Below are 26,392 nucleotides of genomic sequence, written 5' to 3' on the forward strand. Positions count from 1 at the left end.
GTGCGCCGCCCTACGTAATTTCCTGTCAACTTTAACACCGGCGGGCTGTTTGGCGCATTGCTTCCGGTGGAGACAAAGGTGGCGAGTTGGTGGTCGGAACCATGCCTAAGTAAGTGAATTAGCCGGGAATCTGTGATTGTAGACGGCTTGTTGTACATATTCGGCCGAATGGGCTTTGTGTATGCTATATAGATGCTGTAGAGTTTCCACGTGACAAGGTTAACGCTTACAATGCTTTATTTGCAGGTTTTATTGCGACTACTGTGATACCTACCTCACCCATGACTCGGTAAGTTGATTGTACTTGACTATAGTAGACTTTCTCCATTCATTTACTTAAATAGTTAGTCTCTTGCACATTGCTTTTAGTGTGTATTTTCTAAATGAGTGCTGATCATAGCTGCTGAAATGTATGGGAACTTGTATAAGTAGCCCAACCTGTTTACCCCTATCTAGGTGGTAAATCTGGAAACCGATGTGCATGTGTTTGGAGGAGTCCACTTACTGAACACTGATGATTAGCTGGTCATACACTATGCTATCCGATGGTACAATTCTCTTTTGAATTTTCCAAAATGGTGTAAAAGGACTAACCTAAACAGTGCATTTTTTTTTTTTTTTTTATCAAGCAATGCTCTTCTGCTACAGTGCCGGTTCACATTTGTGCGATGCAGGAATGCTGCGAATATACAGCGTGTTCCTGCATCTCATCTGCACACCTGGCAGTTCACACTACCATATGCGATACGCTGCGGGTGTCAATTAAAAGTTAATGACACCATCAGATCGTATATCGCAGTGCGATCTGAAAGTTCGTATGGAATTGGATCGGACTAGTGTGAACCACAATGCAATCCAATTCTGCTGTGGACCAAAAAAGGGTCCTGTGCGAGTTAGGTGCGATTGCGGTGCGAATTCAGCCATACAAACTGTATGGTGGAATTTGCACTGCACAGAGATCGCATGTAATTTTAGGAGGAGTGTGCTCCGAATTACATGCTATCTATGATCGCACAAATGTGAACCGTCACACAAAGCTGATCTAAAGCAGTGTTTATAGTCAGATTGAAAAAAAAGTTTGAGAAACACTGCCACAAAGGCACCCTTTTAAAATATGGACAATCTTGAGGCTTGCTATTCTAATAGTTTTACATAATGCAGCAGCATCCAGTCCACATGCCCCAATTAGGACACCGAATGTTATAGGTGATTTATTCTTCCAAAGCAAAGACAATTATTCTGACTAGTTTTCCAATGTTTCTCTTCACCCTCAGTTTTTCTCCGTCACTCAGCTAATATGACCCCAATGCTGATGGAGAGGGGCAGGGGAGGGTAAAACATAGGATGCCATGCAGGTGACTTATCAACTGATGATGCCATTGGTCATTAGGATGCTAGAAGGCTGTAATGGTGCACAATGAAAACCTGTGGCCTTTGTGTAATTAAAGGCAGCCTTCATCCACATGCTGGCTTGTATACACATTTTGGGCAATTTTTTAGGCATTTTGCCAAGGCATCCACCCTGGTTGAAAAAGGCTGGGTGAAGTGTACGGTTAGCTTTAGGATGGCTAATCCTGACTTCCCTCCCACACCACCATGGCATCACTCCGCTCCCCTTTATATCTCTCCTGCCCTGCCCTATCAGCTGTAAACCTGATACCTGGGACCTGGCAGAAGCCTGTCTGAGGATTTGGTCATTTTGTGAGGACGGGCATTTTAGAGATCCTAGGCATCCATGCGCAGACTTCACCCATGTTTTAGAATCGGACACAAAAAGAAATTTGGTCTGATTGCAAAACAACTTAAAGCAGCTGACGCTATACCCAGATACAGAGTACAACAGAGTTAAAAACTCTTACTATTATGCATTAACCATGAAAATTGGGCATAAAAGTAAAAACCTAAAATGAATCCATGCACAATTTTAGAAGTTCAAACAGTGATCACTATATTTAGTGTCACATTAAGAATCATATACATAACTCCACAAAATATGTGCAGTAAGATTGATGAATGAAGAAAAAGTGAAAAGTCACATAAATGGTGATCTAAAGACCGATGATGGAGGACCAGAAAAAGAAAATGGTAAAAACAGATGGCAGCAGCAGACGTGGATCCCAGAAAGCCCTCCAGTCCCAGCAAGTCAGCATATCACCCCACCAGCGTTCAGCAGGAGGGGGCTTATCAGAATACAATGACCCCCAATAAAGAGTGGTTAAAAAGCGTTTGATGTAATGTACATAGGTCTGTCAAAAAACCACAGCAGTAACCCGGTATGCAGGTATCCACAATATTGTTTCATGAGGTCATCACTCCTGCAGTAAACGCCACTCACAGAAGTAGGCAATACCCAGTGTATCAACCGCTTGGGGAAAAAGAACAATTCATACAGAAGTTCAGTTGGAAAATAAGTGTTCAATATATACACTTGAATTTGTAATTGACAATCCAGCGTTTCTATATAAATCCAGAAACTGGGTACTAGAATCCAAGCTGGTTGCAGCAAGCCAGGCATGCATGATGGGCGAATGTTTCGGCTCCTTCCTACATGTTTAGTCACAAATGACGTCATTAGGGGAAAGACAGTTTAAACCTGTGTTTTGTCTGCGCACATGTCCTGGGAGGTGTGACATGACATTGAGGGGCCTACGTAGTTTTGGTCTAGCCTGGAAAGAAGGTAATGCTGTCTTGTAGCACAAAAAAGGGTAATTTTACCATGCACAAAAAGATGACTTTTTCTCAACTTTGTAAGGGGGGGGGGCAGAGATTGGAGGAACGTAAGTTATAATGGGTTAAGTTCTGCTTTGGGCTCACAAAAAACATTTACAATCTGATCATTCAATTTCCTTTTAGGCCTGGTTCACACTATTTCAGCTCTTTGAGCCACGTTTGTGTGGACATGGCAGCCCATTCATTTGAAAAGGCTGCTGCACCTGCATTTCATACAGGAAAAAGGTTCCTGCACCATTTTTTTAAAATGCAGCAACAAGGAAATCTCATGGAGCTTTTGGACTTTGTGATTTCCCAGAATTTCTTGCACCCTTATACGTGCTGTATTTTTAGATGCATGGGGGTGCCATTAAGAACTGCAGCCCTGCGCCTCTTTAAAGAGCAGCGTGTTTTGGTTGTGGATGCGAGAGCAGGTGCGATAACTGAAATAGTGTTTAAACCTAGGCTTAGGATGAATTGTTCACATGGGGCGTATAAATCCCATACCCCATGTAAGGGCCATGTTTACCCCCAAAGGGATGCATAGATGTTACAGCCACTGCTCCCAATAAGACATCCATGCAGGTGCAAAACGCACCCTGGGATTTGTCTGCATGGGGATATAAGTAACACCTGTGCATGTAAACATGATCCTCACTTGGAGTACAGATTCATACACCCCATGTGAAGGAGGCCTAAGGCCCCTTTCACACTTGTGTGGCTTGTCCTGCGATTTGGGACTGCAAAGTCGCATGACAAGTTGTACTCCGTTATTGCCAATGAGTACCATTCATATCTGTACGAATTCAAGTCGCAATGACTTCAAAGTAGTCCATGCACTACTTTGGGCAGATTTTTAATGCGTTTTGAGGTCTATAGGGATTGCTTCAAGTCCAGTCAAAATGGCAGTAAAATTGCGCAACTTTTAGGTCTCATAAGTGTGAAGGGGGCCTTGGATCTACCAACAATTTGTGCAAAAGCCCTGCCTGATTGGATACAAATTGATTGGATAGTTTAGGGGGGTTGGTGTTTTACGTAATTTTCATAGAGCGAAGGGTAATTCTTGGGTCAAATTGTAACGCGTGTTTATATATTTGCTGGCAAAGGTATAATTTCAGCAATGTTCCATACCAGGAAAGGCACTCGTTTTGTAGTATTTGTATTGCAATTTGCACAAGACTCTTGTGACTCCTTGGGTGTTGAATATGCTTAGTAGAGTGTCTAAGAACCATTCATATATTTGAATGGAGGGTAGAGCTTGGCTATTCAGATGTTAAGTCCTCTCCTGCCAGTCTTTGCTACACCATTATTTCCTAAACATTTCTATCTCTAGAATCCAGACACAGCAGTGGTGCTGCTGGTCAACAGGTTAATTTGTGTTTTATTTTCTAGCCTTCAGTTCGGAAGACACATTGCAGTGGAAGAAAACACAAGGAAAATGTAAAGGATTACTATCAGAAATGGATGGAGGAGCAGGCGCAGAGTCTTATTGATAAAACCAGTAAGTTGGGGGGGGGGGGGGGGGGTTCTTTAACTTTTGTACTGACCTAGGAACTTGGTGTGAATTATCTGCATAGAGAAGTATCCATGTAGGCACGTTCAGGAATTCAAATAGAAAACCATCCTGCTCTTAATCCAGTGGAATTTTCAGACTGTAGTGGGCAGTGGTTTCAACGATGCAGCCCCTCTCAGACTGGGCAGTCTTCCAAATACTGTAAAAACATACACAAGAGGGCACAAACACCTATTGCATTGCCACTAAAACCATTTATTAAACACACACAACTGTTTATACTCAAATTGGAAAAAAATCAAGCTTATTAAGTTAACAGCTCCAGCAGTTGAGACTGGTATCTCAGAGCTCTGAGGAAGAGGGTCTGTCCACTGAAACGCGTAAGCTTTTTCCACCGTATGGCATCAGATGAGCTACCCGTCTCACCTGCGGTCGTTTACTTGAGAAGTAAACTAAGTTTTATTCCAATTTTGTGAGTATAACACTGTTGTGTGTTTTTAATGGTTTTGGTGGTAATGCTATAGGCGTTTGTGCCCTCTTTTGTATGTTTGTACAATGTCCAGGCAAAAACACATAAGTTCAGACTTTTTTTTTTCACCTTTTTTGAAGCGGTTAATACATTTATTATTTAAAATAATAAATATTGGTCCCTAACCAACTCTTCTGGAATCCCCTGCTGCCGCTCTCCGCTCCTCCTTTTCTATGTATGCTCACATGGCAGGTTGTGTGTCCATAGACATGACAAGTGGTGAAACATTTTTTTTCTTTTGTTCATTGAAGGGGACGCAGTTCTGATTCATATCAGTAGGGTAATACTGCCCCCTACAGGAGGAGGACACTAGGCAGAAAAAAGTTCTGGCTACACCTATGGGCAGTCCCGGAGGGTCCGTTTTTTAATCTGCCTAGTCAGGAGTAAGGACTTAGTTTCTTGCTGGGATCTTTGGTCCTAGCATATAAAGTATTTTATGTAGATTTTTTTTTTTTTTTTTTTTCCGGAACCTTTTTCCCTGTGAGATCTTCAAGCAATTATGCTGGGCTGGATCCCTATATCCAGTAGTCACCCCAGTCTGGCCAGCAAGCACGTGCAGACTTTAGCTGCGTTGGCGGCGACATAGACCCACTGGACAGGCACTGGCCCCGCGAGTTAAACGTCTCGCCAGGACGCACACGACAGGGTCTAGGCTTATGTCGGAGCGTTCCTATTTGGCCGACAGCCCCCCACTTCAGTGGCGTGGGGTCCTGTCAAGAGATGGCGCCCACCTGTGTTCCCGGTATGGTGAGTAAACGTTTCCAACCCTCTTCCCTGTCGGATTTTGGGGTGGACGAGGGCCCTCTCCCTGGGTTGGTCGGACCCTCACACTCCTGGGTTTCCCTCTGTCCTGTTGTGACCCTACCTCCCCACCTCCCTCCCACATCGGGGACTGTTTGGGCCTACCTGAGGCTGGGGCATAGTGTGCAGGCCGCACGGGGGACCGGGGGAGTGCGCCGACCGCAGCGCTCTACTGATCGTGCATGGGGGGTGCCTTTTTGGGGGATTTTCTGGTGTGGATGGTCGTTTGGGGGGTCCCCCTGTGGGTCCTGATTCACGTCCGGGGCCGCCATCTTGTTGTAGCCTCTGTTTGCTTCTATGACGGCGGCCATCTTGGTACACCAGTTTTCGGCCATTCTGCGGTAAATTTTTTGCTGTGAAGGCTGGTGGGAGTGCCTGGAGGACAGTGAGTCATGAGGGTGCTCTCTCCCCCTCTATGTGGGGGTCCATTAGCGTGTGCCTGACCTCCAGGGGGGTGCTGTGGGGCTGCTTTTTTAAAATTTTACTGGCGGGTTCCTCAGGTTCAGTATGGATCTTGCAGGCCATTTGTTCCCACCTGACCCCCCTCACGGAGGCCGCAGGGCCTTCCGAATCTCCACTGTCCGCTGCTGCCTTTTATGCAGTTCGAGAAGCATTTGGGCCCAGGTGGAGGTGGTAGGTGCGCTTTAAAACGTTTCTACACCTACCCCTGCCTCATCTGATGTCTCGAGTCGAGTCTGGCTCAGCTGCCGCAGACGTGGGCATCCCTGCCGGGTCTGTTACCTCACGCCATGTCTCCTCGGATGATGACATTTCTACTTCCCCTGCCGCAACAGGCGCTGTGGATGCACTGGCTGTTTACGGTGCGTGACACCCTACAATTTGGGGCTCACAGAGGTGGCTGTGCCTAGGGCACAGATGGCATCTGGCACGCACATGCCACCCGGAGCGGCTCATTTTGCTGGCTGCTCATTTTGGAGGGGACTGAGATGTTCCCCCTGGGGTGTCTATACGGCTGTTAAACGTTGCCCTTTTGGGGAGTCTCTGGTACAGAGGACTGTTCCGCATTTCGTGGACGTACAGTCTCTAGCTGAATGGGACTACCGTTTGTTCCGATGAAGGAATCCCCGTTCTTTAAGGACTTGGGTAATAGGATGGCGCGGACCGTGGCCTGCGATGCGAACTGTACTCCCTGGATTAGTCTGCACTGGGAAGAGTTTTTGCCCTGATGGTCGGAGTTCCACCGCGGTGACTTGGTGTGGGGCATGTCCCTCTTGCCCTGGAGGAGCTGTTAGACCAGCTGGCGCAGGCGCTGCATTTTGTTTGCGATGCCGTGCAGGTCGAGGCTCCCTTGTTGTATACGTCACCTTGTCTTTTTCGGCGGTGGTTGTCCGGCGTCTACTTGACCGGAGTGTTGATCTGGGGATCAAACTTCAAAGAAGGTCTCAATGGATCTCCCTTTTCAGGGGGATCTCCTGATTGTTGCTGCCCTGGATGACATTATATAAGGGTCTCACAGAGGGAAGAGTTTTCTTCCACAGGCTAACAAGGGTAAGGGCCTTTGTCACAGTCGGGGTTCCTACCTTTTGGCTCACAAACAGTTTCTTCGTCCCTCGGACAGTCGATGTGGCGAAGTCCTTCCAGACTTCCGCGTGTTTCCAAATGACCCTGGTCTGGAAAACATGAGATTTTTTTTTTTCCAGACATGCGGACAAGGCATACTCAGCCTGAAGGTGCTTCCTTGCCCATCTAGGGGGTGGGGGAGGTCCTGACCAGTCGAGGACTTGCGGCTGGCCCGGTTACCAGCTGACTGGGTTCAGGAGGTCATGCGGTCCAGTTGCAAAATCGAGTTTCAATCCGTTTATTTCCGGTAAGGTTTTTTTCCCTTCCAATTAACGGCTGTCCCTGGATCGTTTACAGGTGCTCTGGGGCAGTTCAGGCTCAGATTCATCAAGCTGGACCTACTTATCCTTTGATGGTTCCGTGCAGATCAAAAATTCAAGCTGCTATCGGTGCACACGGTGGTGGCTTCTCTACATCAGGGGGGATTCCTGGCCTCCATAGACATCAAGCTGCCTACCTTCACATCCCGTTATGTTCGGGACACCTACATGTTTTCCATTTTTTTTTGCTGTGGGCAAGGATCTCTCTCGGTTTGTGGCGTTACCCTTTGGTCTCTCTTATGCTGCCAGGGTCTTCACAAAGGTGTTGGCTCAGCTCCTGGCACTGTTGTGGCAGCTGGGCGTATGGGACCTGGTTTCCTGGCCGCTCTGCTTCTCCGTTTGGAGTCCCCTACGGTGCTGACAACGAACTATGCTGTCACCGTGAGAACTCTGGAGGAGTTCAGGTGGGTTCTGAACCTTCAGAAATCATCCCTGGTCGCTTTCATGAAACTAAACTTTCTGAGCCTGACTTTGGACTCTTCCTCAGGGTGTTTCTCCCTCCGGGGTAAAAACTCTTGGGACTTTAGACTGCGGTTGACTGTTGCTGTCCCGCACATGGTCTTCCCTTCGGACCTGCATGCGAGTTCTGGGACTGATGGTGTTGTTTTTCAAGACGGTCCCTTTCGCTCAATCCCTCTTGGGGATCCCCCAGGAGGCAATCCTTCTTGAAGGTGACTGGAATCTAAACTCTCTGGACTTGCTGAGCCGGGTGCCCAGGGAGTCTTGCTCTGGAATCCTTCCTCCCCTTCTACTGGACGATTGTCACTGCGGTTATGAGCCTGTTCAGGTGGGGAGGAGTCCTCGGCAGGTTCTCTGCTTCGGGAGTATGGTCCCTGGAGGATCCAGGTTACCTAGCTTATTGTCCTGGAGCTGAGAGCGATCCGGCTTGTCATTCACCAAGGAGGCACCAAGGGTGTCCTTGCGGCCTTGGAAGTGGTGATTCTTTTTTGGGCAGAGCGCCTTGTTCCAGCTCTATCTGCGGTTTCCTTTCCGGGGGGAAAAAAAAAATTAGCTGGCGGATTGCCTCAGTCGACAGGCCCTAGATGCAGGGCAATGGTCCCTTCATCCAGAGTCGTTCCAGCAGTTGTGCCTTCGTTTGGAGGCACTCCGGACATGGTCCTGTTGGCATCACATCTACAGGATAGTGCAGAGATCGTGACTCGCTCCCAGGACCCTCTGGCGGGTGCAATGCTGGCACCATGGGTTCTGTCATAGGCAAGAACATTCGGTAGGTTCAACATGAACGATGCTGAGAAGTTTGGCATGGTCGCCTGCGCAAGGCTGGCGCCGGAATGGTTGTGCAAGAGTGCTCACCGATGGGCTAAGGTCAGTATCGGCTTCTGTCTGCCTTTCCTCCTCTCCAGTTGCTGCCAAGGATCCTTCGCAGGATCAAGGTGGAAGGGATTTCGGTCATTCTCGTTGCTCCGGACTGGCCTCGCCGAGCTTGGTATGCTGACCTGGTCAGGCTTGCCGCTGACACTCCTTGGAGGGTTTCTTATCTCTGGGGCCGGTCTCCCATCTGGCTTTACGGTTGCTGACTTGCCGGCTTGACTGTAAGCAAGGTATCGAGGGACGGAGGATTGTCTGCTTCATTGATTCCCACCCTGCGTAAAGCGTGGGAAGCGTCTTCTAGGAGGATTTTTTTTTTTTTTTTTTTTTTTACATCATATGAGAAAGTCACGTATTGCGTCGTGAGTTTTCTTGGGCTCCCCCTCGCTCTTAGTGGCCGGATCTTGGCTTCCTTCAATGGGGGAGTTGATCAAAAGATGGCCTTGAGTACTGTGAAGGGTCAGGTTTTGGCTTTGGTAATTTTTTCTTCCACAGGCCGCTGGCCACTCGTTCCCTGGTGCGTAACTTCTTCCAGGGGGTGCGACACTTGGTTCTTCTGGTGCCTCCTCCGTCGCCAACTAGGGACCTTAGTTTGGTGCAGTCGGTTCTTCCAGACCCTCCTTTTGCAAGTATCGAGGGTATCCTCTGCCTACCTTTATTACAGAAGGTGGCCTTCTTTGTTGCTGTCACTTTGCACGCAGGGTGTCGGCACTGGTGACATTGTCCTGTCGTTCATGGGGCCAGTGAAAAATTGTCAACCTAGGACCTTGCATTCCCTATATCTGGTCTCCCACAGTACACACGAAATGCAATTTTATTAAATATTAACTTAAAATACCTTTTCTCATCGGCAGTTAGAACTGTTTTTTTTTTTTTTTAACGTCTGTAAGTGTCTGATTAAAGCTTGTAGGAGGAGTTTTCATTCTCCCCTGATTGTCTTATGAGGCTGCAGGACCCCTGACCCTCTGTCTGGACAGTGTTGATTGGCCCTGTGCTGATCACATGCACTCTTAAAAAAAAAAAAAAAAAACTCTAGCAATAAACACCAAACTGAGCATGTGCAGCTTGCCCCCCCAAGGGAAGAAGGGGAGGATCAAACAGCCTTTTTACACAATGCAGAGGATTAACCCCTTAGATTCCACAGTGAGTATAACAAGCATGCTTTACTGCATTTACAGACTGATTTTATTGTTGGTTCAGTAACCCTTCAAGCTAGGATAGTGTGGGGAAGTATTACAACCCCTGTTGTGTGGGGTGTTTTTTATATATATATATATATATATATATATATATATATATATATATATATATATATATATATATATATCTCAATGTTTATTGAGGAGAGAAAGGCATACAAATCGACAAAGGCAGTGAATTGAAATACAGCCGAACATCAAGGAAACAACGTAACAGGAGGCGTAAATCATGTAAACATAGCCCTATGCGATAATTTAATGTGCAATGCTTTGTTCCTTTTAGTTGGGAAACTCAGTTTGGAGCTAGGGACAACATTTAATAGAGATGCCTTAACACAGCAATGTTGATTCCCTTTTACACTTGCAGATACAGTGCTTTGGGAAGTATTCGGCCCCCTTGAACTTTGCGACCTTTTGCCACATTTCAGGCTTCAAACCTAAAGATATAAAACCTGTAATTTTTTGTGAAGAATCAACAAGTGGGACACAATCATGAAGTGGAACGAAATTTATTGGATATTTCAAACTTTAACAAAGACTGAAAAATTGGGCGTGCAAAATTATTCAGCCCCTTTACTTTCAGTGCAGCAAACTCTCTCTATAGAAGTTCAGTGGGGATCTCTGAATGATCCAATGTTGACCTAAATGACTAATGGTGATAAATAGAATCCACTTGTGTGTAATCAAGTCTCCGTATAAATGCACCTGCACTGTAATAGTCTGAGGTCCATTTAAAGCGCAGAGAGCATCATTAAGAACAAGGAACACACCAGGCAGGTCCGAGATACTGTTGTGGAGAAGTTTAAAGCCGGATTTGGATACAAAAAGATTTCCCAAGCTTTAAACATCCCAAGGAGCACTGTGCAAGCGATAATATTGAAATGGAAGGAGTATCGGACCACTGCAAATCTACGAAGACCTGGCCGTCCCTCTAAACTTTCAGCTCGTACAAGGAGAAGACTGATCAGAGATGCAGCCAAGAGGCCCATGATCACTCTGGATGAACTGCAGAGATCTACAGCTGAGGTGGGAGACTCTGTCCATAGGACAATCAGTCGTATACTGCACAAATCTGGCCTTAATGGAAGAGTGGCAAGAAGAAAGCCATTTCTTAAAGATATCCATAAAAAGTGTAGTTTAAAGTTTGCCACAAGCCACCTGGGAGACACGTGGAAGAAGGTGCTCTGGTCAGATGAAACCAAAATCGAACTTTTTGGCAACAATGCAAAACGTTATGTTTGGTGTAAAAGCAACACAGCTCCTCACCCTTAACACACCATGCCCACTGTCAAACATGGTGGTGGCAGCATCATGGTTTGGGCCTGCTTTTCTTCAGCAGGGACAGGGAAGATGGTTAAAATTGATGGGAAGATGGATGGAGCAAAATACAGGGACCATTCTGGAAGTAGGGATGCACCGAATGTTCGGCAGCCGAACATTATTCGGCCGAAAATAGAAAAAATAGCACTTTCGGTGTTCGGCCAAATAAGTCAAAAGGCCGAATAATTTTGTGCCGAATAATAGGGCTGAACGATAGTCGATATGATATCGACTATCGTTCTGTGGCCGTAGGCGATATTCATATCGCCGAGGTCACGATATTTACAGGGGGAAGGGACTCTGAGGAGGACAGGAGGACTCGCAGACTTCCGTGAAGCCGGGACACTTCAGCGGTGAGCATACATTACATTACTCACTCGTGCACTGCAGCCCGCCCCACACATTCAGTGAGTCTTACTCTCCTCCCTAGTTTTTTCAATGGCACATTCAGGAAGCCAATCACGCCGTGATTAGCTGCACAGCGAACCAATCACGCGTGCCTGCACACCTGATTGGTTCCGCTGTGCCGCTACTCACGGCGTGATTGGCTTCCTGAATGTGCCATTGAAAAAACTAGGGAGGAGAGTAAGACTCACTGAATGTGTGGGGCGGGCTGCAGTGCACGAGTGAGTAATGTATGTATGCGGCTGTGCTCCTTTCCAGGCTACTACTAGTCCACCTCCAGCCTCCTACTACCACCACTATGAGAGACTGTATAATCTGATCGAGTCCACACTGACTGACTGTCACTGAGTAATTGATGTTACCACATTAACCCTGACCTGCCCAGTGCCCTGTATCTGCAATTAAAATTTACAAGGCTGCCTGCATGCTTCCTGATTTCCATTCCCAGCATCCTTCCCAATCCCTACAGTGTCACTAACATTAACCCTATGGTACAAGGCTGCAGTGTGCACTGAATCCCATTCCCTACAGTAACATTTAGGGAGAGAGAGAGACATGAGAGGACAAAAAATTGGCAAAATAAATGGAAAAAATGTGAAACACCGCGTTTGGTATTCGGCCTTCGGCCAAACATTTTATTATTATTCGGCTTCGGCCAAGAATTTCATTTCGGTGCATCCCTATCTGGAAGAAAACCTGGTGGGAGTCTGCAAAAGAGCTGAGACTGAGATTTGTCTTCCAACAAGACAATGATCCAAAACATGAAGCAAAATCTACAATGGAATGGTTCACAAATAAACATATCCAGGTGTTAGAATGGCCAAGTCAAAGTCCAGACCTGAATCGAATCTGTGGAAAGAACTGAAAACTGCTGTTCACAAACGCTCTCCATCCAACCTCACTGAGCTCGAGCTGTTTTGCAAGGAGGAATGGGCAAAAATTTGTCTCTCGATGTGCAAAACTGATAGACATACCCCAAGCGACTTACAGCTGTAATCGCAGCAAAAGGTGGCGCTACAAAGTATTAACTTATGGGGGACTGAATAATTTTGCACGCCCAATTTTTCAATTTTTTATTTGTTAAAGTAAAATATCCAATCAATTTCGTTCCACTTCATGATTGTGTACCACTTGTTGATTCTTCACAAAAAATTAGTTTTATAGCTTTGTTTTGAAGCCTGAAATGTGGCAAAAGGTCGCAAAGTTCAAGAGGGCCGAATACTTTTGCAAAGCACTGTATATCTAGTTATTTAGACCGCTCCACTACAAATTTTTAAAGTAGATTGTACAATGAGCTTTTACCATGTGGATAGCTTAAATGCATTTTCTCATTGGTTTTATTGAACCTAAAACTCCAGGCACACCGCTGTGCAGTGGCGGCTGGTGCTCAAAATTTTTTTTTGGGGGGGGGGGGGGGGCGCAAAAAGAAAAATGTAATGGGTATTGCTTTGCGGTAAAAAATTGCGTGGCTTTGAGGTCATGGTACAGGCATGACACAGATGGTACAGGCACGGTACAGGTCATGTCACAGGTCATGTCACTTACCTGCTCTTGGGCTGGCTCACTCGACCGGACCGACTGCTGTGCTGTGGGCTGCTGAAGACGGGAGACACGTCGCTCCTGGGTCCGGAGTGAAGGCTCCCCCACATGGTGTTCCCCCTGCAGGTTCAGGCCATGAGGGGGCGACACGCTGACACTGGACACCCCGACTTCTCCGGGCACTGTGGGAAGCTCCTCTTTTGCCGATCACTGGAGGTGAAGTAGTGACAGGATGTGATCCTCCTGCAGAGCGCAGACTTCCAGTTATTCTGTGCCAGCAGCTGCAGCGGGCGGGTGGCCTCAGATCTGAGTCTGATCGCAGATTATCTCTGCACGATCCGATCAAGCCAACCAATCATTCACAACGTGAGGCCGCCCGCCCCCCCCCAGCCAATAGCATTGGGTAGGTCAGCAAGTTCCGATCCATCCGACTCAAGTGTCACGCGGCGGCTCTCCTGTCCTGTGTCCCCTTTCTGTGCCGGGCGGGAACGGAAGGTGATGGGGGCGGTGCACTGCCCCCACGCGTCACGTCAGCAGGTCCATGTCCTCCTGTGATTGGTCCAGGCTGGAGTCTGGACCAATCACAGACCGGACATCAGTAAAGTGGGGAGTGTCGGGGCGCATTGCTCTGCGCCCTGATGACCCCCAGAAGAGCGCCAATCGGCGCCTCTGCCAGCCAAAGGTGGGGTCAAAACCCCCCCCCCCCCCCCCCCATACCCAGCACTAGGTCCGGCGCCCCTAGTGTGCAAAAATTGACTTTTTTTTTTTTTTTTTTTTTGAGAAGGGGCGCGCCCCCTATCGGCCGGCCGCCACTGCCACTGTGTACAGTTGGAAATACATGTGGGAGGTGCAGCTACTAAGTTTTGACAGTTGGTCAATTTTTGTCAGTTCACCCCCTCTCTTCCTGCCGCAACCTTCTGGGACATGTTTGGGATCATTCAGACAGTGCAGCATGACTCGCGTAAGCTGGCACCAGGGACCCAAAGACCAGTGTAGAACCGGCCTAGGTGAGGACAGCGCTGGATCCCTGGACAGCTAAGTGTCTCATTAAAAAAGTCAGCAGCTACAGTGTTTGTAGCTGCTACCTTATTTCATTTTAAAAAAAGGGGCCAGAGAACTGATTTAAGAAATGCTTTGCCTAAGCAGTATGCGGAAAATATTTATATCCCGAGTTCCACCTTTTTAAAATTGCAGTGATTTTTTTTTTTTTTTTTTTTTTTTTTTTTTTTTTTTTTTTTTTCCTGATATGCGAGTGTCTCAAGTATTCCTGTGCCTACAGCCTCAAAGCTGTATGAGTAAAATCTATGGCAGTGCTGCCGCTAACGGAATGAGAATTGATGTCACTACTGTGCTCCTTGCTGGAGACTGACATGGTAGAGGCAGGGTTTTGCTGCCTCACGGTGGCCACCTCCACCCTGAGAAATGGTGTAGTAAAAGGGACAGTTAACATATGGCATTGATATCTGCATGGAGACCTCAGGCAATTGTAACTTTGAACTCTGCCTGCTTTTTTGGGCATAACTTAGGCTAGCCATAGACTGTTTTGAATCTTGGCCAGTTCAACAGGAACCAGTCGAAATTCAAACTGTGCATGGGCAGTCTGAATGTACCAAGTTGAGCGATTGATCAACGTTAGTACAACCAGCCTGCTGTATTTTTCTTGCAATAATGGCTAGTAGCTGCTAGAAATACTTGTCTACCACCCCCTTCCCCTTACGATGTCTAGGCTGGAGGGATTACCTTGTCAACACTGTTGATGGGGAAATATGCAAATTTCTTTCCTGCAGCCTGTGGTTGCTGGAGAGAAATTTGCACCGTCCATGATCTGCCTTGGAGTTCCATATTAAGGTCTGGTTCACACCTTTGCCAAAGTCTTAATGCGTGTTAAAGTTCATTGTATTAAGGAAGACTGATCAAAAGGAGCCCGTTAAAATAACCAAAAAAATGAATAGCACTAACACGGGCTTAGTGTGGTATCATGCTTTGTGGTACCATACTGGTTACTGAAATGCAATAGTGTAATCATATCCTAAAGCATCTGGTTGTTATATGCAATGCCCATGTCATGTTCTGAATAGCCTATCAAATCAGCGCTGGCACCATAAAAATGACATCCAAAATCTAGTAAACATTTAGACCTCACACATTTTCCAACTTTCCTAACTAAATATCTGAAGGGTTATGTCTAAATGCTTGTTATCTAGAAAATGCACTTGGCCTTCTGACCATCTAAAGCAGGGGTCTTCAAACTATGGCCCTCCAGTTGTTCAGGAACTACAATTCCCATCATGCCTAGTCATATCTGTGAATGTCAAGAGTTTTACAATGCCTCATGGGATGTGTAGTTCCGCAACAGCTGGAGGGCCGTAGTTTGATCCCTGATCTAAAGTAAGAGGAGGCATCCAGTTCCAAAAGCACTAACCTATACTGTGTCCACCTAAAAATAGACCAGTTTCCCTGCTATCACATTTCATCTAAAAATATGCCTTGTTCATCTGTACTGCTGAATGAAACTCTACCACAATAAGCAATGGTATTGCAGAGTATTTGTTTAAATTGTTACATTTGAGCAGGTAGCCCATTTGATTATCTTTTTCTTGCAGTGAAAGCGGGTCGTATACAGTCTTATGTCCTTGTATGCCCTTTATCTAGACATTGCAGTCAAAATATTAAAATGAAACCCCCTGTGATGCATAGCAAGAGCATAGTCTATCTGAAAAGTTTTTTTTTTTTTTTTTGTCTGCTACTGTTCTTTACCTGGCTGGGTACCCCATTCCTTTTAAACTTTAATTTGTTGATCCTGGAATGCATTTTCTGGTGATGCTGCAGGTTTCCTTCCGCCACAAAATTTCAAACCTGTCTGAGGGTTGCCTGTAATTTTGGTGATGCAGGAAGCAACTATGCAACTCTTCAGAAAGTAAACCTCTGCGGAAAAAGCATGTCAATCTCAATCAGGACGACAGCAGATGACAGAATATGGTCCTTAAAAGGGAACTAAAGGCTTTTGTAGAAAAATGGCTATCGTATAGGGTTGTTTTTTCCCCTTGCTGCACATTTACAGCTCAGTGTTGAATCTGGGCATGCTGCTGGTGCAGGACAAAGTAATTTTCCTTTAGAGAGGTGTTTACTTCTCTCCCCAAAGTCTTAAATCCCATGTCTTTCTGCTGCTCCATTTCTGTTATCAGCGTGATAACTTCTGACAGGCTTTTTGAAGCAGGAGATAAAAGCAGCTGGACATTTGTGTCAAGGTGGGTGCATAGAGATAGATTAGCAGAGAGCTGGGTCTGTTCATAGCACATCTCTGCATGTTTCTTCCTTCCTCTGCCTATGTGGAGGGGGGGTGTGTGCCTTTCCTCCAGTCAGCTGTCACAGCGTATGCCTAGACTCCACACCCAGTGCTGGAACAGAAAGACAATTCTAACGTGATCAGTGTAGAAAGCCGAAGACAGCAGATAAATACATAAAAACCTTATGTAGGGAGATTGGTTTTATCCGTGTATCCTCTGAGGCTGTTCAATGCACTAGGTATATGTGAGGGTTTACATCCACTTTAAGACAGTTTTTATATGCATATACAGTATTTGTTTCAAATCAGTGGCTCATTGAAGCTGAACTTTTATCTGGTAAAATTTTACTTTCCTTTGTCCTCCCTTGACGTGTTAATTCTTAAAGCCTGTCTCTGGGGAAAACCAATTCTCCACGTGCAGTGGAGCAAACCCAGTACTTCACGGGCTAAATGCTTTATGTCCAGGGAAGCAGGGAAATGCATTTTTACTCTCGAGGTGGTACTCAAATCTTACATTCTTGTCTGTGGGTGCTCTTGTCATCTTGTACAATGCAGGGCTATTGGTACTGCATTGTACTTGGATAACATCAGTACCATCAACCGCTGAAGAGGACTTGACCAGCTTGGTTACAAGGATGGGCAGAACTTGACAATCCTAGGTCGCCATGGCGACTATAAATTGCATCCTGGTGCCTGGGCTTTTGTCAGCTGGCCGCATCCGCCTCCCACTTGCTACCTCTGCTGTAGCTGAAAGACTGCTACAGTGCGGTCATCCAGCCTCATAAGTGAAGAATATCGGTGCCGCCTCTTCACCGCATGCACATCAGTGAAGAAAAATGACTTATTTGCTAAATTTTATAACCAAAATGAAGAAAAGTGTGGGTGGTGGGTTTTTTTTTTTTTCCCTTTGACTTTTTTTGTTTAACAAAAATAAAAAACCCAGTGGCAAATACCACCAAAAGAAGGCTCTATTTGTTTAAAAAAAAACAAAAAAAAAAAACCTGCAAATGTCATTCAAAGTGTGACGGCGCTGAAAATTGGCCCAGGCAGGAAGAGGGTTAAAGTGCCTGGTAGGCAAGTGTTTAAAAAAAAAAAAACTTGCACCTAACTTTATTTAGCTGGCTCCTATATTCAAAAAAAATGTTCTCAAGCTGAATATGCTAAAACTTGCATTTCTTGCCAGATACAGTGTAAACTTTGAACCTTCTGGGTGGTGCTGTTGCTGCGACGTCTGCATCTTACAGTGATGATAGGGAGTCGCTCACTCGGCATCCTATTTAGAAAACGTCTTGTATTCTTTTCAATGGGTACACAGCAATTTTTAAATTGTGGAAGTTGTTCATGCAGTGTCTTTCTATGCATTTGTTTAAGGTCATCTAGAGAAATTTGTGTTTTTCTATCTAATCTATCTTATCTATCTTGTCTGTCTATCCTCGTTTACAAAAACAAGCACGCATTCTATCATGTGATCTTAGGATATAATGGTACATTGCAGTGTCATACTTGGCTAGCTCCCTATGGTGCCTCTTATCGCACAGTATGTTCCAGTTTTCTTTTAAACACCTATGTAATTTGTCAAACTTTTCTTCTTCTTTCTTTTAGCTGCTGCATTTCAGCAAGGAAAGATACCACCCACACCTTTTGCTGCACCACCAGCTGGAAGTGCCATGATTCCACCTCCACCTAGTCTAGGTAAGTGTGTTTTTATTAAATTTGGCTTTTAAACACTTTTTAATTTTCCTATTCTACCTTCCCCATTTAATATTGTCTATACCCCTGTTTCATCCTTATTAGGTGGACCCCCACGCCCTGGTATGATGCCTGCACCACCAATGGCTGGGCCTCCAATGATGCCAATGATGGGACCTCCTCCACCGGGGATGATGCCAGTAGGCCATGGTAAGCTACTCTTGTTTTAATTATCCTCAGTACTTGAAAATAGGATTATTGGCTTTTAAAGCAGTTGTAAAAGTGTTTTTTTTTTTAATTAAAATAATAAACATGGTATACATACCGCTCTGTGCAATGGTTTTGCACAGTACAGCCCTGAACCTCTTCTGGGGTCTCTTGCTGGCACTGTACGTGTGTCTTGTGTCTGCCCCATAGCAAGCTGCTTGCTATGGGAGCAGACATGCAAGTTTTCTCTCAAGTCAAGTTGTGTGTGTCCATAGACACAGACACACACAACTCGGCTCAGTACTGGTGCAGCTGTGCATAGAAACCAATCGGCTTCCAGGTTTTTTGTCAAAGCATAATTGAACAAGCGGAGGTTAGAAGCTGATTGGAGAGTGCAAAATCTGGCGCAGCTCTGCATGGTAGCCGGTTTTGGTGGCTCTACCCCTGTAAGTTTTTATATCGATGTACACTGGAGCAAAGCTGGTGAGGTGTAAGGAAGCCTGTCCCTATGAAAAATTAAGCCAGCACTTTTGCAGTAGATAACGAAAATGGTCTTTCAACTAAACATGGGGGGGGGTCTCTCTGTACTGACAGGTATCTACTTCGGACCACTAGCTCCCATAGTGCCATAACAAGTGTCCTACAGCGTGAGATGTATGTAATGCAGGTATTGCTGCAGTGTGTTTTATATAGAATATATCTAATCAACCCTGGGAAATACCACACATGCATTCTTATCGCGCGATTTTGACGTGACTTTGTTGCTGCGATTTTGATGCGAGTTTGACTGGGCTTATGTCTTTTCCTCAAAGCATCAAAATCATGCCAAAAGTAGTGCAGGGACTACTTTGAAGTCGGTGTGACTTCAAGTCGCACAGATATGAATGGGGCTTATTGGAAATAATGAACGACTTGTCATTCGATTTTTGCAATGACAAGTCGCACAAGTGTGAAAGGGGCCTAAAGCAAACATTCTTAAGTTTAAAGGGGTGTACCAGCCTCCCCTTTTTTACGCAATGACTACTATCTGAAATTCAAGAATTTTGGTGTGGTTTGCTCTGCAGAAAATTACTAATGATCAAAAGTGGCGTGTCCAAAGGGTGGTAATAAATGCATACTCAGACTGGTCTGGGATGGTAAGTGGGGTTCCCCAAGGCTCAGTTCTGGGACCAATTTTGTTCAATTTAGTCATAAATAGCATTGAGGATGGAGTCGTTGGCTCGCTCTCGGTTTTTGCAGATGACACAAAATTGAGCAGGGCAATAACTTCACCACATCGTGAGGCAGAAATCTTACAGAAGGACCTGAACAAAATAAGAGTGGGTAACTACATGGCAAATGAGGTTTAATGTGGGGGAAGTGTAAGGTATTGCACTTGGGACTAATAACATAAAAGCAAAATACACGCTGGGGGGGGAACCTCTGGGGGTATCAAAAATGGAGAAAGATCTGGGAGTCTTAGAAGATAGACTTGGCAATAGCATGGAATCTCAAGCTGCAGCTGCCAAAGCAGGCAGATTAGCATTCATAAGGCATTCCAGAGATAAAACTATAATCCTGCCACTTTATAAAACACTGGTCTGGACACATCTGGAGTATTCTGTCCAGTTCTGGTCGCCAGTCCTCAGAAGGGATGTGTTGGAGCTGGAGAGAGTACAGAGAAGGGCAACTAAACTTATTAGGGGATTAGAGGACCTTAATTACGAAGAGCGTTTAAGATGTGCTTGATTTATTCTCCCTGGAGAGGAAACATCTGAGAGGACATGATGGCAATTTACAAATACCTCAACGGTGATTTGAGCATAGAAAAAAAACTATTCAGTCGCAAGGAATGCATGAGGACACAAGGCCATACAATGCGTTTAGAGGAGAAGCGATTTAACCTCAGGCTACAGAGTGTTCTTTACAGTAAGGGCTACAAGACTGTGGAATTCTTTGCCACAAATGGTGGTAACTGTGGGGGTTATGGCTACGTTTAAAAGACTCTTGGACGTGCATCTCAAGAATCAAAACTTTCAGGGGTATGAGAAATGATTCACACCTACACAAGTTGAACTGGATAGGCTATTGTCTTTATTCAGCCTCAACTACTATGTAACCAATGGCTATAAGGGGACACATAAATCCTTTTCAGACCTTTAAACACAATGGGGTGATTGCTACATGTTTTTGGCAGTGTAAAAAGTACTTGGAAGCCTTTCTGAAAATTATAAAACGTCAGATGTTTAATTTTTGGCACACATCGGTACGAAAACTGAAAAGTAGTTCTTATTTAGGACACTTAGTCCCTGGTCACACTGGTGTGACTTGTCCATGCAATTTGTTAGTTTGAATCGCATGACAAGTAGCACGATATTGTCTGCAACAGAAGCGGTCAGATCGGTCCGACTCCATCAGAATCGGACTGATTTTTTAAAATTCCTGCACTACTTTTTGCAAGTTCAGGTGCGACTTGCATAGACATATGTGCATGAAGTCGTGCAGATGTCTTCAAGTCGCACTGACATGCGACTTCAAGTAATCGAGTCATTTGTCTAGGTTCCTGTGGAACTATTTGATACATTTCCATTTTGCCACATCACAGGAGAAATGCTTTGGACAGTTCTGTTAGAGTTGCAGCTGATTCAAATACATGTTAAAAAAAAAAGTATAAAACTTTTAAGTGTGACCATTTGTCACACTTCTGCATGACCGACTTATAAAGAGTTTAGACAGCACACTCTATGAATTCCAGGGAATATGCTTTACCGCTAAATGTTCATTGCTTATTTCCAGCTGAAACCTGTGTGATACTGCCAAATGGTTAATTTCTCAAAAACAATACATGCTAGCAGTTTATTTATAAATGGGATGATGTGTGATGATGAAGTATTTAAATCCTTATGCGTGACTCATTCTTTCCTTATGCGTGACTCATTCTTTGTCTCATTTAGGTCATTCTTTGTCTCATTTAGGTCCTGGTATGAGACCACCAATGGGAGCTCACATGCCAATGATGCCAGGTCCACCAATGATGCGCCCACCATCCCGTCCCATGATGCTTCAAGCTCGTCCAGGCATGGCACGCCCTGACCGATAGATCTTTACATTCCTGTAAATGCTATTCAAATGGCGAATGTTAAAATGGGGTCACTGAGCCTATTGGCCAAAATACTTACCAGATGCTATTTTTACTTTGTAACTGTCCTCAAAATTTTAAAACATAGTAAAGAATATTGTGGAACGTTTTTCTGAAACTGGACTGTTAAGGGTCACACCATCCAAAAGTGATATTTTAGGGATTAGTGAAATTTGGTAAGTATCCCTTAGGGAACTACGAAACCAGAATTCCCCTTCCATGGTTTGATTCTGTTCATTTTTACCTTGGAGTCCCATTCCTTCTCCTGTAGCAGGGGGGGGTGTTCCCTTTTTTCTCCTGTTTTTGTTTAGTTTCAAATTAAAAATTCAAGATTGGGACCTGCTGCTTTCATGGCAGACATGTAGCTCCAGGAACTCCTTTGCTGAGATTTTACCATCCTCTTTCCAGAATCTACTAGAAATGTAATTTTTCGTTGGTGGACTGACCCTTTACAGAACAGCACTGCCAGCATGCATGTTGGCTGCAAATGTTGACTTTTTTTTTATATTCTATAGTTTTACAGGTTTTATTTCCTTATTTAAGGCATTTGACTTATTTCCCTATTTCGATGAATCCCAGTAGTATGAAGTTCTTTTCCAAAATAAATCTGGATGGAAGTTGCTGAGCTTTCCACACAAGACAGTTGGACTTTGTGTTTAAACAAACTCTTGTTTTATGTACGTTTTTGTATTCTTTCCTAGAAAGCAACTGTTTCGTAAGAACTGCTTTTTTTAAATTAAAAGATTGTGTTCGACCTGTTGCATTATCTTTTTACTTGTTCAAATTGTCTATATTGATAAACTGGAAAAATAAATGCTAAATAGGTTAAACATAGTATATTGCCAAAATGTAGTCCTTTATTAGGTTTAAGGCCTGGTTCACACTAGTGCAATTTCAAGATGTGACTTGAGTTGCACAGAATTGCATGACAAGGAAAATCACATTCCTTTTAATGGTATCTGTTCACATTGATGCGACTCAGCACAGAATGATTTTGGAAAAGGGTTCCTGTAGTACTTTGGTGTGATTCCAGTGTGCTTTTGGCTCCATAGAATACACAAACCTTATCAAAGTTGCATGCGAGTAGCGCTACATAATTGCACTAAAAGCCTAGTCTAAATCGTATCACAGCAGTGCATGCCTAGCCTAAAGCATAAGTTCCTTATGAAAAAAAATAAATGCACGTGATTTTCTAGGTAAAGTGCATTACAAGTAGCAAGGGCTACTGTCGCAGAGCTTCAGACACATCAAGCCGTGTTTACGTTACTCTGCTGCAGCTTTCCTCAGCCACCACTAATGGGACCTAAGGGGTATTAACAGACACTATGGGGATAAAGGAGTCCATTTTTCTCTAATCATCTTCCAGGGCAGCATCTGAGAGAGAGGCTCCTCCCACCTGAAACAGAAAACCCGTTAGTCCACCATTATAAAAATGCCAGTCATACGTTCTGCTTCAGTTTTTTTTCTGTTTCATTCAGACCCACAGGAGCTGCATCTCTGTTATTTTTTTCAGTCTCTGTCCTAACTGCAGGAGGCTCCCTGACCAGCCTCCCATCCAGCTCTATGAGCCTTGGGCAGTGCAGGCCAGGGCCGGCACATTGGGGCAAGCTGCAACCATCTCCCCAGCTGTCAGGATGCCGATTGTATAATCTCCCAGACCGTACCTGAAGTCAGCAGATTTTCTAGGCTAGTCTGCTAGCTACCACTACCCTTCTAGCCGAGGCCTGTTTGGGGGATGGCGCTTTCTGCGTTGCGGCACCCCCTGGTCCTCTTGCACTTTGGCTGTCTGGGCCAACTGCGAGCAAGTTGGCACCAGGACCCGGAACGCTGTTTTACTTCCGGTGACACGCTTCTGGTCCACAGCCATCTTGGGGAAGGCGGAAGTCTGAGTGGGGGACACCCGCTGAGGTCACTTGCGGCTGCGTGAGTTTTGAAAGAAAACACATTAAACTACAATCAAGCTGAAGACAAATGCCTCATTTCTACAAGGAAGCAGACCCTAGGATATCAGGAGATTGCAATGCAGGTATGTCCACCAACCTGCATAGGGGCAGCTGGGGGTGGGGCTGGAGCTGGGCAGAAAGCAGTTAAAGGTCCCTATGCTGCAGTTCCTTTTTGGAGACTGACCTTGTTTAATGCCTCCCTGCCCTGCAGATCCTGCTGGTCAGGACAGCTCCAAAGTAAGCCAGAGCACTCTGGAGTTCCCTCTGTCTTTTACCTCACCAACAAACTATTTTCCTTGTGTATGGCAACTGCCTGCCTCACTGGGTCCTTTGTGCTTATTTACAGACAAAGACCCCAGAAGAGAAAAAGGCAAAGACCAGTAGCAAAGGCATGCTCCTCTTGCGGTTACAGGTTTCCTCCTGAATGGGGGGAAAACACCCCAATGCCAGAAATGCATCAATAAAATGGTGGTCAAGGAGTCAAAGGGGTTCCTTAAGGATATGCTTTGTTCTTTTAAAAAGGAAATGAAAAGCATGATTGGTCCCCTTCATACAGCTATAGGAAAACAAAGCTCCAGCCAGGCCAGCACTCCATCTACCAGCAAGACACCCATTCCCTCATGCAGCGGGGATGAGATGCACTAAGCGAAGCAGGGGTTTGATGCAGAAGACTGAACATAAGCCACCTTCGGATTCAGACTCAGATGATGATCCAGCATCAGAGGGTACACCCTTTCCCCCCTCGGATAACACGGATAATTTACTGAGCGCTAATAACCGATACACTGGGTATCGCAGAGCTTTCACTACACAATAAAATGTATAAGGGTTTATAACCAAAAAAACCTAGGACATTTCCGGTACTTGAGTCTCTGGAAAAACTTGGTTAAAAAAAAAAAAATGGGAAGAACCGGAAAATAAGCTCTTTACCCCAGCTGCGATTAAATGCAAATATCTGCTCACAGAGGAGGATACTCAACCCTGGGCTAAATGCGCTAAGGTAGATGCTTCCCTCGTCAGATTCGCAAACAAGGCTGATTTAGCTTTGGACGACTCCAGAACTCTGTGATCCCATGGATAAAAGATAGAAGCACTTCTGAGAAGAGCTTGGGAAGCTACAGCTGTGAATCTAAATCCAGCCATAGCTTCCACCTGCACAGCCAGGACCTTATTAGTCTGGCTGATGCAGTTGCAAGAGCTGCTAGAAGGCGATACCACAAAGGAAGAACTTGTAAAAACCATACCCACTCCTAACTATAGCAGCAGCAGGATCCGTAAGGATATTGGCCAGGACCACTGGCCTAATTCAGCTAGGAGAGGTCTGTGGCTCAAGTCATGGGGAGGGGACATCACATCTAAAAATAGATTATAGGGCATCCCCTTTACAGGCGATTTACTGTTCGGACCTGACTGGGAAACAGTATTGGACAGAACTGCAGCCAAAAAACAAGGGGTTTTCGCAAACCAAAAAGAGCTAGGGGAAAACGCCCTTTCGTCATTCCAGGAGTTTTGATAAGTCTGGACCAAAAAAGCGCTGGACAAAACAAGAAAAGGCAAGGGCCTTCCTTTCCAAAGAACGACGGTCCCTGGGCAGATGGGTGGTTTTCGCTCACCAGTGCAAGAAAATCATGTAAAACTTTTTTTTTTTTTTCTTGGTACGGCAGCAATAGGCTACTTGATAGTGTTTTCCTTTTAGCCCCCAACCCCAGTACCTGGGAGTCTTTACAGCCACAGTGGATCGGCAGGATACACATCTACCGATAGAAAAAAAACTATCAAAAATGCTTAAGATTTGCAGTGCAGGGCCTGGCTACCACTCCACGTTTTCTATACACAGCTCTGCAGGTTGGCTTCTTGTCAGCACCCAGGATCTTCTCAAAGCTAATGGCAGAAGCCTTAAAATATTAAGACAGCAAGTCAAAGGGGTAGGGCCATATCCATATGCGCTACTATTCCGGCAATCTTAAATTTTCTACAGGAAGGAGCAGAAAGGGCATTTCCCATAACACTTTGCAGATTCAGGTGCCAGCCCTATGTTCCCACCTTGATGTTAGTCTTTACATCCACTACCAATGAAAAAAACGGAATGTTTGTCCGTTTACATCCGTCTTTTGTCAAATCAGTTTTTTTTTTTTTTTTTTTGACGGATGAAAAATAGGGCATTCATTCGTTCCAGAAAACGGACATTGATGGAAGCAGATGAAAACAGATGATCATCTATTGTCATCCGTTATTACATAGAGATGCATTGATGTTTGTTTTTCATCCGTCAACGGATGGATGAAAAACGGACCGTATGTGTGAAAGGGGCCTTACAGAGGAAGGTCTAGGGCTCAAATTATTACCCTCCCTCCAACGATCACGGCAATGCCTCACGTGTGGTTTGAACACCGTTTACATATGTGGGCGGGACTTGCGTATGCGGTCGCTTCGGCGTGTGAGCTAACGGGGACAGGGCGCTTTCATTTTTTTTCTTATTTTAATTTTACACAGTATAAAAATAAAAAAAAATTTGATCTTTTTATTTTAATTACAAAGAATGTAAGCATCCCTCGTAATAGAAATAGGCATGACAAGACCTCTTTATTGTGAGATCAGGGATCAAAAAGGCCTCAGACCTCACAACTACACTAAAAAAGAGAAAAAAAAAATTGGCCCTTTTAACCCTTTGCTAGGCGATGACGTTTGACTTCGCTCCGGTCCTCCAAGACCATAGAGTCGAGTGAGGGTCATCTTGCCCTCACTCGCCTTCCTGTCTCTGAGGATCCAGGACCAGATTGTTTTCCCCCGCTACCAGCGGGTCCTGTAAGCTGGGAAGTGGCAGGGTACCTCTTCTGCCGCACCGTAAGGGTGATCCAGCCGCGAATCCGACTGTTTTCTTCAGCTGCCTCTGGATGTCCTGGC

At 45.1% G+C, this 26,392-nt stretch overlaps 1 protein-coding gene across 1 annotated transcript; it reads left to right on the forward strand.

Annotated features, from left to right (window-relative positions):
- On the forward strand, positions 1–21,654 carry SNRPC (small nuclear ribonucleoprotein polypeptide C). The gene is made up of 6 exons (XM_082245342.1): positions 1–109; positions 247–289; positions 4,102–4,210; positions 18,134–18,223; positions 18,326–18,430; positions 21,382–21,654. Exons 1-6 carry the CDS (start codon positions 102–104, stop codon positions 21,504–21,506), a joined length of 480 nt encoding a protein of 159 aa, XP_082101468.1. The 5' UTR covers positions 1–101; the 3' UTR covers positions 21,507–21,654.
- The last annotated feature ends 4,738 nt before the right edge of the window (positions 21,655–26,392 follow it).

Source organism: Pelophylax lessonae, assembly GCF_965119305.1.
Source record: "Pelophylax lessonae genome assembly, chromosome: 2".
In the NCBI taxonomy this organism is placed as follows: domain Eukaryota; kingdom Metazoa; phylum Chordata; class Amphibia; order Anura; family Ranidae; genus Pelophylax; species Pelophylax lessonae.

Bases quoted from the DNA above. Each gene is read 5' to 3' on its own strand.
- SNRPC (XM_082245342.1), top strand. The intron at 18,224-18,325 runs GTAAGTGTGTTT...CATCCTTATTAG, and splicing joins TCCACCTCCACCTAGTCTAG to GTGGACCCCCACGCCCTGGT. The intron at 18,431-21,381 runs GTAAGCTACTCT...TGTCTCATTTAG, and splicing joins GATGATGCCAGTAGGCCATG to GTCCTGGTATGAGACCACCA.